General features: G+C 42.5%; 1 protein-coding gene across 1 annotated transcript in view; it reads left to right on the top strand.

The window, feature by feature from the left end:
- The first annotated feature begins 517 nt into the window (after positions 1-517).
- The window catches only part of RGS6 (regulator of G protein signaling 6), a 184628-nt gene continuing 173093 nt past the window's right edge, over positions 518-12052 (top strand). Inside the window, exon 1 of the mRNA XM_029911408.1 lies at positions 518-611. Within this exon, the coding sequence (XP_029767268.1) occupies positions 533-611 (79 nt within the window). The 5' untranslated portion in view covers positions 518-532. The remainder of the gene's footprint in view (positions 612-12052) is intronic.

The following is a 12052-nucleotide window of genomic DNA, read 5'->3' on the forward strand; positions in this document are numbered from 1 at the left end:
TTACATTATTTATGTGCTGGAGCCATGAGTGTGTGATGCAGCTATTCCCAAATACGTGGCAACCAATGCCATGAGCAACTGAAACTATCTGAAATTTTGCTTAATTTTTCCACTTGCTTCATTTTTTTCCAATTCTTTTACTTTTACCTTTGAAGTGCATTAATTATTCTGGGCCAACTGTCTTCAGTGTGAGTTTTGACTGAGTAAGGAATTCAAGATATGGCCCAATAGGAAAAAATGGAAGTCGTTGACATGTCTGGAACTTAGTCTTCCATTTCTAGGATTGTTCATGTAAGCCTTGCATTAACCAATCATATCAATACATTTTCAATCCCTTTTCCCCTTCTTCCCAGTGACAAGGGAGTTGGAATAGCTTAGCAAATCTTAGCAAATGACATGAAAAGATTCCATGGCACCTAGTTTTTGCTGGTGCCAATACTTTCAGTATTTTGCGTATCTATAGTCACTATTCTTGCAAACCCAATGTAATCCTTTCCTTCCCCCTTGGCAGATTGAAGATATAATTACAAGAATGCAGGATGACAAAGCAGGTGGAGTTCCCATCCGAACAGTCAAGAGCTTTCTGTCTAAAATCCCCAGCGTCGTCACAGGTAAGAACCATGGTTTGAATGAAAAACTATGAATTAGTGCTAAAAGGAATATGGCCTCGCAAATAAGAGGTGAGTACGGGAGGAAGAGGAAATGAAGGGAAAAGCTGACCTGGGCCTATTTTCTGGATGTGCCCTTCAGTCAAAGCATAAAAGATGATGCCAAATTGGTTCTCTTCTGTAAAGAGTAACAATTTTTAACCTAGTGATTGGATTTCCTTAGGGTGATCTCTGAACACCTGTTAAGTGTTTGTATAGCTCTAGTCTGCATCACAACATTGCCATGCAATATCTTATATAGTGACATCACATAGGAACAGGGGGATACAGGCTCCCGTTTGAGACATTAGAAATAAATTTGGCAAATACAGCACATGATCAGCAAATAAACAAAAAGGTCGGCTAAAGTCAGGAGGCTTGAAAGAGCATTTGGGAGAGCTGCTCGGAAGATAATGTGAGGAATCTGTTTCTTGTCCTCCCCAGATACTTCATCACAGTTCCTTTAGACTTCTTCTGCGTGCACAGGCAGTAGCATAGCTAGCGGGGTGTAGGGGAAGCAGCCGCTTCCCCTCAGCAAATTTGCCCAAAGCGGCGCCTTTCCAACTGCAGCCGGAGGAGCGAGGAGGGGCGTAGGCTGGCCGCCCGCAGCACGGCCGGCCGCCATGGGGGGGCGGCCAGAAGAACGGGGAGGCGCGGCCGGAGGAGGGGGGGGAGGCGCAGCATGCGGATGGCAGGCGCGACCTGAGGAGCCATGGGGGGAGGGGTGGTGCGGCCGGAGGAGCCAGTCAAGGGGGGGGAGGGCGCGGAGCGGCCGGAGGAGGAGCCAGCCAAGGGGTTCGTGGCCAGAGGAGGAGCCAAGGGGGGGCGCCTTTTTTAGGTTTGCTCCCCCTCCTCTTAGAAGCTGGCTATGCCACTGTGCACAGGAGCCCCATGGGAATATTAAATCTCTATTACAGGGACCATTCTAGCACAATGAAGTTGTGTCTCAACCTGTGGAACCAGGGGTGACTCAGGAGCATGGCATCGGAATATAGAGCCATTCCTTCCCAGATGTCCAGCTTGGAACTTGTCCATGGCTATTGAGACCAAAAGTCATTGCCGTGTGATAGATGCTCTCGGTGACAGATGTAGAATGAGTCAGGGGATTCAGTTCCATTCCCAGTGGACAGCTGTCCACCTCACAAAATCCCACAATGACACTAGTTCTAATTTTCTACTTTGTTTGCAATCCCAGCAGAGAAGATAAGGGTTTGAATAAACCATTAACCGTGAAATGCCCTCTCAGCCCTGGAGTATCTTTTTCCAGGCCAGGCCTGAAGCGCATTGTTGGGACAGTTTGAGGAAGCTTTCACTGGTGCTTTACCTGTTATGTGGATAAAGAGACTTTACTCTTTGTGGCACATTTCCCTGACAATCAACTCATTACAATGATTAGTAAAAATGCAAAAAGCCAATATCCTCTTGTAAATAGGCAGCAAAATCTACTTTGAGGAAGGTTGGATTGACCAGAGACTTTCAGGTTAGGCTGATTCAGTCAGAGGGATGAGAAGAAGCATGATTTGACATCTCTGTATCAGAAACAATGGCCTATGTCCACGTTCAGCACAGGAGTGAAATACAGACCTCCAGCAATGTAGAAGTCAAGGCAAGAATATGGAAAGTAACATGGTGTTGCTACTGATTTAGAGCTCAATCCTGCGAATACCTCTTATCAAGCAATAGACTCTACTTCTGTGAGTAGTCCAATTGATTTCAAGGGTGTGACTCAATGTAGTAAGCAGTTTGCAGGATTAGGCATGGAAGAGAAACATGAATCTACAATGAGATGTGAAAAGACACTAAATTGAGGCTTATGACTGTAGCATATGTTGACTAATATTTTTGAAAGTTCTTAGGGAAAATAACTGTTTTATCTAGTTTGAAAACTCATCCTAAAGCTCTAGTGCAGAGTACACAAACAGGATGGCTCAATCCTTATTCAGCTAAGAGAGTTTGCCCATAGTCTTGTTAATATTCATTGATCTGATTAAGCAATTGATCTAGTCATCAAGCCATTAGGAGGAGGAAGAAAACAGGAGACATAACAGCATCTCTAAGCTGATTATATTTATCTTTAAGCACCACCACGGGAGACAGCTCCCTGGTAGAGTGAAAAGTGCCCTTTTTGCATTCTGCTGTTCCAGAATAGCAGCTGCAATAGTGTCACCTTGAAATTGGGTCTCTCCACAGAGGAGAACTACAGTTCCAAACATTTTTAGTAAAGAGGGATGGAGCGAACGGAATCAGATAAAACAACAGAACCTAATCCAAAATGTGTGGAAACCTTTTCAGAGGAGGATGTGGGAAATGTGTTGTGTTGCTCAGTTGACAGTCCCTTCAGCTAACTTGAAACCTGAGCCAGTTCTTCTCAGCCAATTGTGGCTGTGACCTGGAGCTTTGGAGGTTGGACAGCAGGGAAAAACAGAGGTTAAATAAGGAATCTGAAGTCTCCTGCATTTTTCCTCTCCTACTGCCCCCCGCCGCCTCTGCCCCTCGCAAATTGATGCTGGTTAGATTTATATCTATGATAAAAACAAAAGAAAGATTGTTTTGTCATAATACAATGCCAAATTAAGTACATTTCTTAACCCTTGATTTGCTTAATGTTCTTAGCATAAAAAGACATACTTACAAAGCCTTTGACACTAAGAATAGACTTATATGGAAAGATTTTAATTTCTGAAATCCAATGATGTTCTATATTTTCACAAACAATCCAATTCCACATGGAAAATGTAATAAAAATGGCAAGGCATGAGTTACTGTCAGGCTAACAATAGCCATGCTGTAATACACATGGGGTTACTTCTTGACTGCAGCAACGCAGTATACGGTACTGGCATTTTTCTTCCTCCTTCTTCCCAGCTGTGTGTGTAAACTGTGGAGAGTGGAAATCAGACACAGATCAGGAGGGAAGGTGGAACAGGGAGCTGTCAGAGGAGGGTTAGAATGGAATATGAGGAATTATGGGACTGTGACTCTGGGAAGTGAGGTTTGAGTAGAATAATGCCTTTTTTTTTTTTCACTTCACTTCAACACTCATCTTTGGCCAGTGGCGACCATGTGTGTTGTGGTACAGAAGGATGTGAATCTCCTATCTCCCTAAATGCCTATTGTAGTCAGTGTCTAGAACAGCACTCGCTGCAGTGGAAGAAACCACACATTCCCCTCTCAGGTAAAGTAAATGATGCCTCCAATAGTGTTCTGTTGCTGGAATGCTGATACAGCTCACCACTCCATGGTATTCCATTTATCAAAAAGTACTGTCAATACACCTCCTCAGTATATTAACCACCATTCCATTGCACCTGACTTCTACACCTCTGCCAATGCATCTCACTGTTAACCTGGTATTTCCATACAAGGACCCCAGAGCTTTCAAACACTGCTATTTTTCATGCAAGGGCTCTCTGTACACCATTGCCAAAGCGATGCTGTACTGATCTGCAGCACCTATGCTATTCTGATATGGACGGCCCCTTTCACCAACAGCTCTGCCAAACCTGATTCCAAATCTTCTCCATGTTGGTCCTGAGCTTGTTCGTACCTCTGATAATGTACCTCCAGGGTGACCTGTAATCCAATGCCTTTTAGCTATTCGCTCCCCTTCTGATTCACCTTAATCCGAACCTGTAACCCAGTGGTTCTCAACCTTTCCAGAGTACTGTACCCCTTGGAGGAGTCTGATTTGTCATAAAACTACTTGCTTACAAAATCAGACATAAAAATACAAAAGGGTCACAGCACACTATTACTAAAAAATTGCTTCTGTTCTCATTTTTAACATAGAATCATAAAATAAATCAATTGGAAAATAAATATTATACTTCAATTTCAGTGTATGGTATATAGAGTAGTATAAACAAGTCATTGTCTGTATGAAATTTTAGTTTGTACTGACTTCACTAGTGCTTCTTATGTAGCCTGTTGTAAAACTAGGCAAATATCTAGATGACTTGATGTGCCCCCTGGAAGACCGCTACATACCCCCAGAGGTACAAGTACCCCTGGTTGAAACTCACTGCTGTAATCCACTAACATCCTTCTGTTCTAGTACAGCAGTCTTCTTCACCCAGCTCCACCAGTACACCTGAACTCTGATCGACACACCTTTATTCCAGTCTTGATCCACTTAGCACTTTAATTCCTCCTTATTCCTGATCTATAACCTACTACATTCCTACTTTTTCTGTCTGCTGCTCTCAAAGGTTGCCAATTTGCTTCTCAACTGTCATATCCCTGCTGTTTCAGGCCTGGTTTTGCAAATTCCCCTCAAACTTGATCTGTACTTGCCCCAAATATTTCAGCCATGACCCCTTATGCTTCGGACATTGTTGCCGAAGGGTTTCACCCCTAACCTGCAGCTTTCCCCTGTCATTCTAATATTCAGGGGAGACTGAGAACCAGGCATAGGGCAGGCAGGTGCAATACAATCTACCGCCACACAGCTCTGCCAATGCCCTTCATTCTTGATTTGTAGTATCTCTTTTATTTCAGGCCTGGGCATCTCTGAACAGAAACTGCCAATTTTGCTGAAGCTGGTCTGTAGTTTTCTTGGTGTGAACATACATTCACTTGAGACTAGTGATCTCAACTAAGCTTAAACTGCTGTATATTTCTCCTTAACAAGCCAGCATCTATCTTTTGACAAGTGTGCGTGCAGTGGTCCCCAAACAAATCATAATGCCTCCTCTTTGATAGAGTGCCATTCAGCTGGAGGATATAAAGTCCATGTTACTGGGAAAGAGATAATTTATTATTAATAGTGCTCCCGGTCAATAGAGCTTGTGTTAGAATGGTAAAGTAGAACCATTTTACCACCTGTACAGGCTGTGCAGAAGGATTCTCAATTTCTGTCAAAACAATTTTTCACAGCCGGGCCATTGTGAAGATGAACTCTTGAGACGACTGTGAGGATAAGGTTATAGCCCCTTTCCTCGGGAATGTGCCTACTTCAGATTAAACACTTCCGTTAAGGGGACAAATTAGCTCCTCCTCTGCAGTCATGAAGGTCTCCTTTGCTGTGAAAGTATGCAAGTGGGGAGGTCGGCATGGGGAGGCATGATAAGCAATCCATTCCTCAGCAGTGCATACAGAGCAGGGCATGGGGACTAGGCATGAGGTTTCTAAGAACAGGTTAGACCAGGGGTTGGCAACCTTTCAGAAGTGGTATGCCGAGTCTTCATTTATTCACTCTAATTTAAGGTTTCGCATGCCAGTAATACATTTTAATGTTTTTAGAAGATCTCTTTCTATAAGTCTATAATATATAACTAACCTATTGTTGAGGGATAGTTCAGTGGTTTGAGCATTGGCCTGCTAAACCGAAGGTTGTGAGTTCAATCCTTGAGGGGGCCATTTAGGGATCTGGGGCAAAATTGGTACTTGGTCGTGCTAGTGAAGGCAGGGGACTGGACTTGATGACCTTTCAGGGTCCCTTCTAGTTCTATGAGATAGGTATATCTCCATATTTATGATTATGTAAAGTAAATAAGGTTTTTAAAATGTTTAAGAAGCTTCATTTAAAATTAAATTAAAATGCAGAGCCCCCTGGACCAGTAGCCAACACCTGGGCAGTGTGAGTGCCACTGAAAATCAGCTCGCGTGCCACCTTTGGCATGCATGCCATAGGTTGCCTACCCCTGGGTTAGACAAACACCTGTCAGGGGTGGTCTAGGTTAACTTGGTCGTGCCTCAGTGCAGGGAGCTGGACTAGAGGACTTCTCAAGATCTCTTCCAGCCCTACATTTCTATGATTCTGTGAAGGGCTGCTTTAGTTATTAGCCTGAAAGAGCCTCCACAGATGGTTCCAAAAAGGATTCTTCTTCCTGTGGCCCCGCTGCCACGGCCGGCTCCAGGCACCAGCTTAACAAGCAGGTGCTTGGGGCGGCCAAGGGAGAGGGGCGGCACCTGCGGCAATTCGGGGGCGGCAGGTCCCTCACTCCCTCTAGGAGCGAAGGATCTGCCGCTGAACTGCCGCCGCCGATCGCGGCTTTTTTTTTTTTTTCCCAATTGCCGCCCCCGATCACGATCGCGGCTTTTTTTTTTTTTGCTTGGGGTGGCAGAAATGCTGGAGCCAGCCCTGCCCACTGCACATCTGCCTACTTAGTCTGGCTACATGATTTTAGCTGAGCCTTGTCCAGCATCCCTGAACTTTGAGATCTAGCATGAAACTTCCCCAGACTTAAAGCTGGTCCCTGTCTTTGTAATAGATGAAGCCAATATCTCAGATCCACTAACCCACCTGCTTGTCAAATTGTGAATCTCAACTTCTAGTTTTGGGTCCATCTTTGTTTCTACAGTTTTGCTTCCTGAAAAAATGCCCTCATGTGGACTTGAAATCTAGCACGTTGGCTGTATTTTCAGTACCGCAAGTGGTGTAAAGTGTAGGTAGTGCTTGGATGCTGCATTTTGGCTTTGGTGATGGTCTCACCTCTAAACAAAGTAAGGATCAGTTTGCATATTCTGTTCTTTTGGTAATGATGAACCCATTTGGATAAAATAAGAATCTCACAAAATTCAAACCAACTTCCCAAAATAACTTTCAGGTGAGTGTGTTTTTATACATTTCAACTTTAATCTTAAACGGTTTCTGGTGATTTTCCATATCTATGTTATACAGTAAATCCAATGGTGTCCAATAGTCACTCAATGGAAACCAGCTCATGAGCCCCATATTCGTATATATTTGCTTCTCACTGGAAATCAATTGCTCTGGGCAAGTTAAGTTTTTAAATTATTTCAAGCTAAGACTGAAATGAGTTTCTTCACCACAACTTGGCGGTATTCTTTATTATGCATCTCCTCTTTACATTACATTAGGAAATGTAATCCACTCTGCCCACAATGGGTGGGCTGTTGTACCTCTTTATTTAGTGTAGTCCAAAGCCTCCATGAATCACATCGTATTAGACATGTCAGTTCCAATACACATACTGCATGGCTTGCAATTTTCTTCTTCAGTCTTCTCCTAAACTCTTTTGGTCCGGTGCCAGGATGCAAATGAACCCAGTTAAGGAGCAGAAGAGTTATGCCAGCTTTATATGCAATTCCTTCTACCCCTTTTTCCTTTTGAACTTGCTAGTTTTGATTAAAGTAGGGGGAGAATGAGTTCAGTGCTACAAGTACACTAATTCCCTGCCGATTGCTAAAGCTTCATTCAATTCATTGCAAAGCAAAGATACAGAGAGCCTGATGTTCAGAGGGTTTGGGGATATTATAGAGTAAGACAAGGTTGTAAAAATGTAAATGAAAATGACCAGTCTTTGAAACTAAATTATTAAAATGTGGGACTTTCTGCATATCTTTGAGTGGGGGTGTGAGTGTGCATGCGTGCACATACACAGACATATGCACAGCATATAATTCTCCAGTAAATAACTAACAAGAAAATAAACTTAAGAATAGTAGTTGTGTTGTACATTATGACTAAATATCTAACAGGGTTCTGCATTATTTCTATCTTCTATCCATATATACAGTAATAAAATGGTTTTTGTGTATTATGTGCCACTTCCCTCTGCTACAACCCAGTTGTGCATCAGACTCCATATAGTTAATGTAGATTCACAGCCATATTGTGAATATATTGTGCTTTTCTAATTTAAGCCTGATTTGTGCTTATTTTTTTCTGTGCAATTCATCCCCTAATACTGGCCTTCCCAGCTCTCTGGCAGAGAAACAGACCAAACTGCATAGCTTGCTTGATGCCACAGCTACTCTGAGCTTGTGAGGGAGGTAGGGAAGCCTTCCTTCAAAGGTGGCTGTATACACTTCTCCCAAAGAACTGATTCTTAGCCATCTGCCCCCTTCAAGATTGTTCATCCCTGCTTACGAATCATATGGGGCTGACATGATCTGTAAGAATACAGATTCAGGCCTCAAGGATTGACCCTAAATAATTTAAAGTTCACTTTTAAAATTGTTGGAATTAGACATTTTAATGAGCAATAGTTTTCACATGACAGCACTTAAAAACAGCCATGTTGACAGTGGAGAGCAGTAGTTAAGGAAATAGCCCCGTGCACAATGGTAGGGAGGAGTAAAATTTGGCCTAGAACATTGCAGCAAACTTTAATGTGTCATGTGATCTTTCATGTCCACAGAGTAGACAGAGCTATAAGGTATTATCCAAAAGATCCAGACTCTAATCTATCTGCCATGGAAGAATGAAGGGCTGAACATATCCTTCCAGGAGCTGAATGTGTGATTACCATAAAGTCAAGGTATGATGAATCTGAGGCTTAGACAACAGACCTGTTACCTTGAGCTTCTGGTGGACACATAAGAATCTGTCTAGCAGACAGGATTTGCCTCATTCTTAAGATTTGTCCACAACTGAGCTGGGAGGTGTGTTTCCCAGGTCACACAGATGTACCCAGCTCTAAAAACAACAGGATAGCCAGGTAACCAGGATAGCATGGGTGGTGGCTCGAGTTAGCCACTCAACAGGTACCCACACAAGCTGGGAATCGCACCTCCCACCTCAAATGGAGACATACCCTTAGTCAATTTAGACTTTCTGCCATGACTTGTCTTCTCTCTACAGACACCAGAGATGTTTTCAAAATGGGGAAAAAAAGACTTAGCCATCTTATCAAGTTGGAATATCACAAAAACATTGTCGCCTGCTGTAAAATAGAAGGCATAGAGGTTAATAGGCCAGACTGCTGATAAGAGCTGCCAGCAAGAATTCTGTGCTTGGCACAAGCAGCCACAGTCATCTTTTGTTTTATTTGATTTTTTTTAAGGATTGCTTTCAGGACTTTTAGCCTTCAGCACAGGCTTAGGAACTGGAATGAAATGGGGCTGACTTGATGATAATTTAACTATAGAAACAGTGGTTAGATGAATTGATAGTTCACTCTTGGTATCAAAACATTACTAGGTAAGAGTTTTCTTGGTGCTGACTACAGTCATATAAAACATACTGCATTTAGCTGATGGAATATTGTGGTTAATGGATGGAGCATTAAAAAGAGTCATCGATATTTCGCCACCTGTAGAAAGTCATGAAAATGAATGATTAATGACTCTTGCTTTTGTCCTGATGTCTTCAAAAGCACAACATTATTGTGAAAGTTTATTTCAGAGTCTGAATGATATAGCACAAGAGCACAGATTGAATGTAAGGCCCATCATGTATCATATGTGGTCACTGAATTTGAACAACTGTCCTGAGGCTGTAATACTTCAGCTGTTCTGCCTTTGCTTTACAGTGGGCAGTGGATCTGTGGTAGTGGTGGATCCACCAACCCAGCCTCATTTCTTCTCACTCATTACTACTTCTCTGTCCTTTTCTATCCCACCCCCAATACTTTTGTGGGCTTTCCTTCCCATCATCTGTGCAACAGAGCCACATTAATTCTATGGGAGATGTCCATGCCCTCTACGGCATGAGGGGAGATTTGACCCTAAGACAAATAACCATTTATACCATTAAGTGCTGTGGAATGAATTATACTAAATACAAAGTGACAATCGATAGCAAATTGAATCCACAAATCTCTATTGAACATAATTTGAAAGGCACCATCCTGAATCAATCAATCACAGTGTATTTCAGCTTTCATTTGGTGGCATTCCAGCACTTAAAAAAATAAATCATTCACATTATTCAGTAAATACATTTTACTCGCTCTTATTTACCGTTCTTCAGCTGCCTTAGTCAAACAAATTTTCAAGATATTTAGTGAGAAAGCCCTGACCCTCAGCTAAAGAGGCTTAAATTATAAATCATGATAGTTTCTTCTAATGAAATGTAAAAAACCTATGTTAATGCAATCTATGTACTAAAGTCAGGAAATTCAAAGTTATGGTTTCCCCCAGTAACTGTAACACCAGTCTCACATGTAGCATATTTTATTCCTTTACACCTAGTGGTAAGTTTAATAGCAGGATGCTTCCTCTATGTACAATGTAGCCAAGTTACAATTAATGGGGAAAGCATAACTGAAGCTTTCTGTGCCGTTCAAATCTCAGATTGTTATCTTAGGTTAGTTTTAATGTTTATTTTAAGGACAACAAAAAATTAAAAATAAATAGGTTAAAATGGTCCTTCTACTGTCCCCAATGCAGCTGCTTTTTGAAATCACCCAGAATCCACTGCTTTGGGGAACTGTGCCAGGAACAGTGGGATACCTTCCAAGAGGTCACTGTAAGTGAAAAGATTTAGCACAGCACTAGTGTAGACACAGGGTTGCAGTATTCAAAATGTAATTATAAATGGGAAATTGTCATCAAGTGGTATGTTTCTAGTGGGGTCCCACAGGAATCGGTTTCTTGTACCTACGCTATTTATCAATAACCTAGAAGAAAATGTAAACCCATCACTGGTAAAGCTTACAGATGTACCAAAACTTGGTGGAGTGATAAATAATGAAGAGTGGAGGTCACTAAAACAGAGAGATCTGGATCTCTTGGTAAACTGAGTGCAAGAAAACAATATGCATTTTAATATGGTTAAATGTGTACAGCTAGGAACAAAGAATGTAGGTCATACTTACAGAATGGTGGGGACTCCATCATGGAAAGCAGCAACTCAGAAATATATTTGGGGAGGCCTTGTGGATACTCAGTTGAACATGAGCTCCAAGTGTGATGCTGTGGTCAAAAGAGCAAAGCAATCCTGGGATGCATAAATGGGAATCTCTACTACTCGAAAGGATATTTTAATTTTATTTGGCACTGGTGCAACCAATGCTGGAATGCTATGCACGGTTCTGGTGCCCACAATTCAAGAAGGATGTTGATAAATTGGAGAGCGTTCAGAGAAGAGCTAGGAGAATGATTAAAGGATTAGAAAACCAGCTTTATAGTAATAGACTCAAGGAGCTCAATCTGTTTAGTTTAACAACACAAGGGTTAGAATAGAATCATAGAATATTAGGGTTGGAAGAGACCTCAGGAGGTCATCTAGTCCAACCCCCTGCTCAAAGCAGGACCAATCCACAACTAAATCATCCCAGCCAGGGCTTTGTCAAGCCAGGCCTTAAAAACCTCTAAGGATGGAGATTCCACCACCTCCCTAGATAATCCATTCCAGTGCTTCACTATCCTCCTAGTGAAATAGTGTTTCCTAATATCCAACCTAGACCTCCCCCACTGCAACTTGAGACCATTACTTCTTGTTCTGTCATCTGACACCACCGAGAACAGTCTAGCTCCTTCCTCTTTGGAACCCCCCCTTCCAGGTAGTTGAAGGCTGTTATCAAATGCCCCCTCACTCTTCTCTTCTGCAGACTAAATAACCCCAGTTCCCTCAGCCTCTCCTCGTAAGTCATGTGCCCCAGCCCCCTAATCATTTTTGTTGCCCTCCGCTGGACTCTCTCCAATTTGTCCACATCCCTTCTGTAGTGGGGGGACCAAAACTGGACACAGTACTCCAGGTGTGGCCTCACCAGTGC

Source organism: Terrapene carolina, unplaced genomic scaffold (genome assembly GCF_002925995.2).
Source record: "Terrapene carolina triunguis isolate 2854851 unplaced genomic scaffold, T_m_triunguis-2.0 Scaffold96, whole genome shotgun sequence".
In the NCBI taxonomy this organism is placed as follows: Eukaryota; Metazoa; Chordata; order Testudines; family Emydidae; genus Terrapene; species Terrapene triunguis.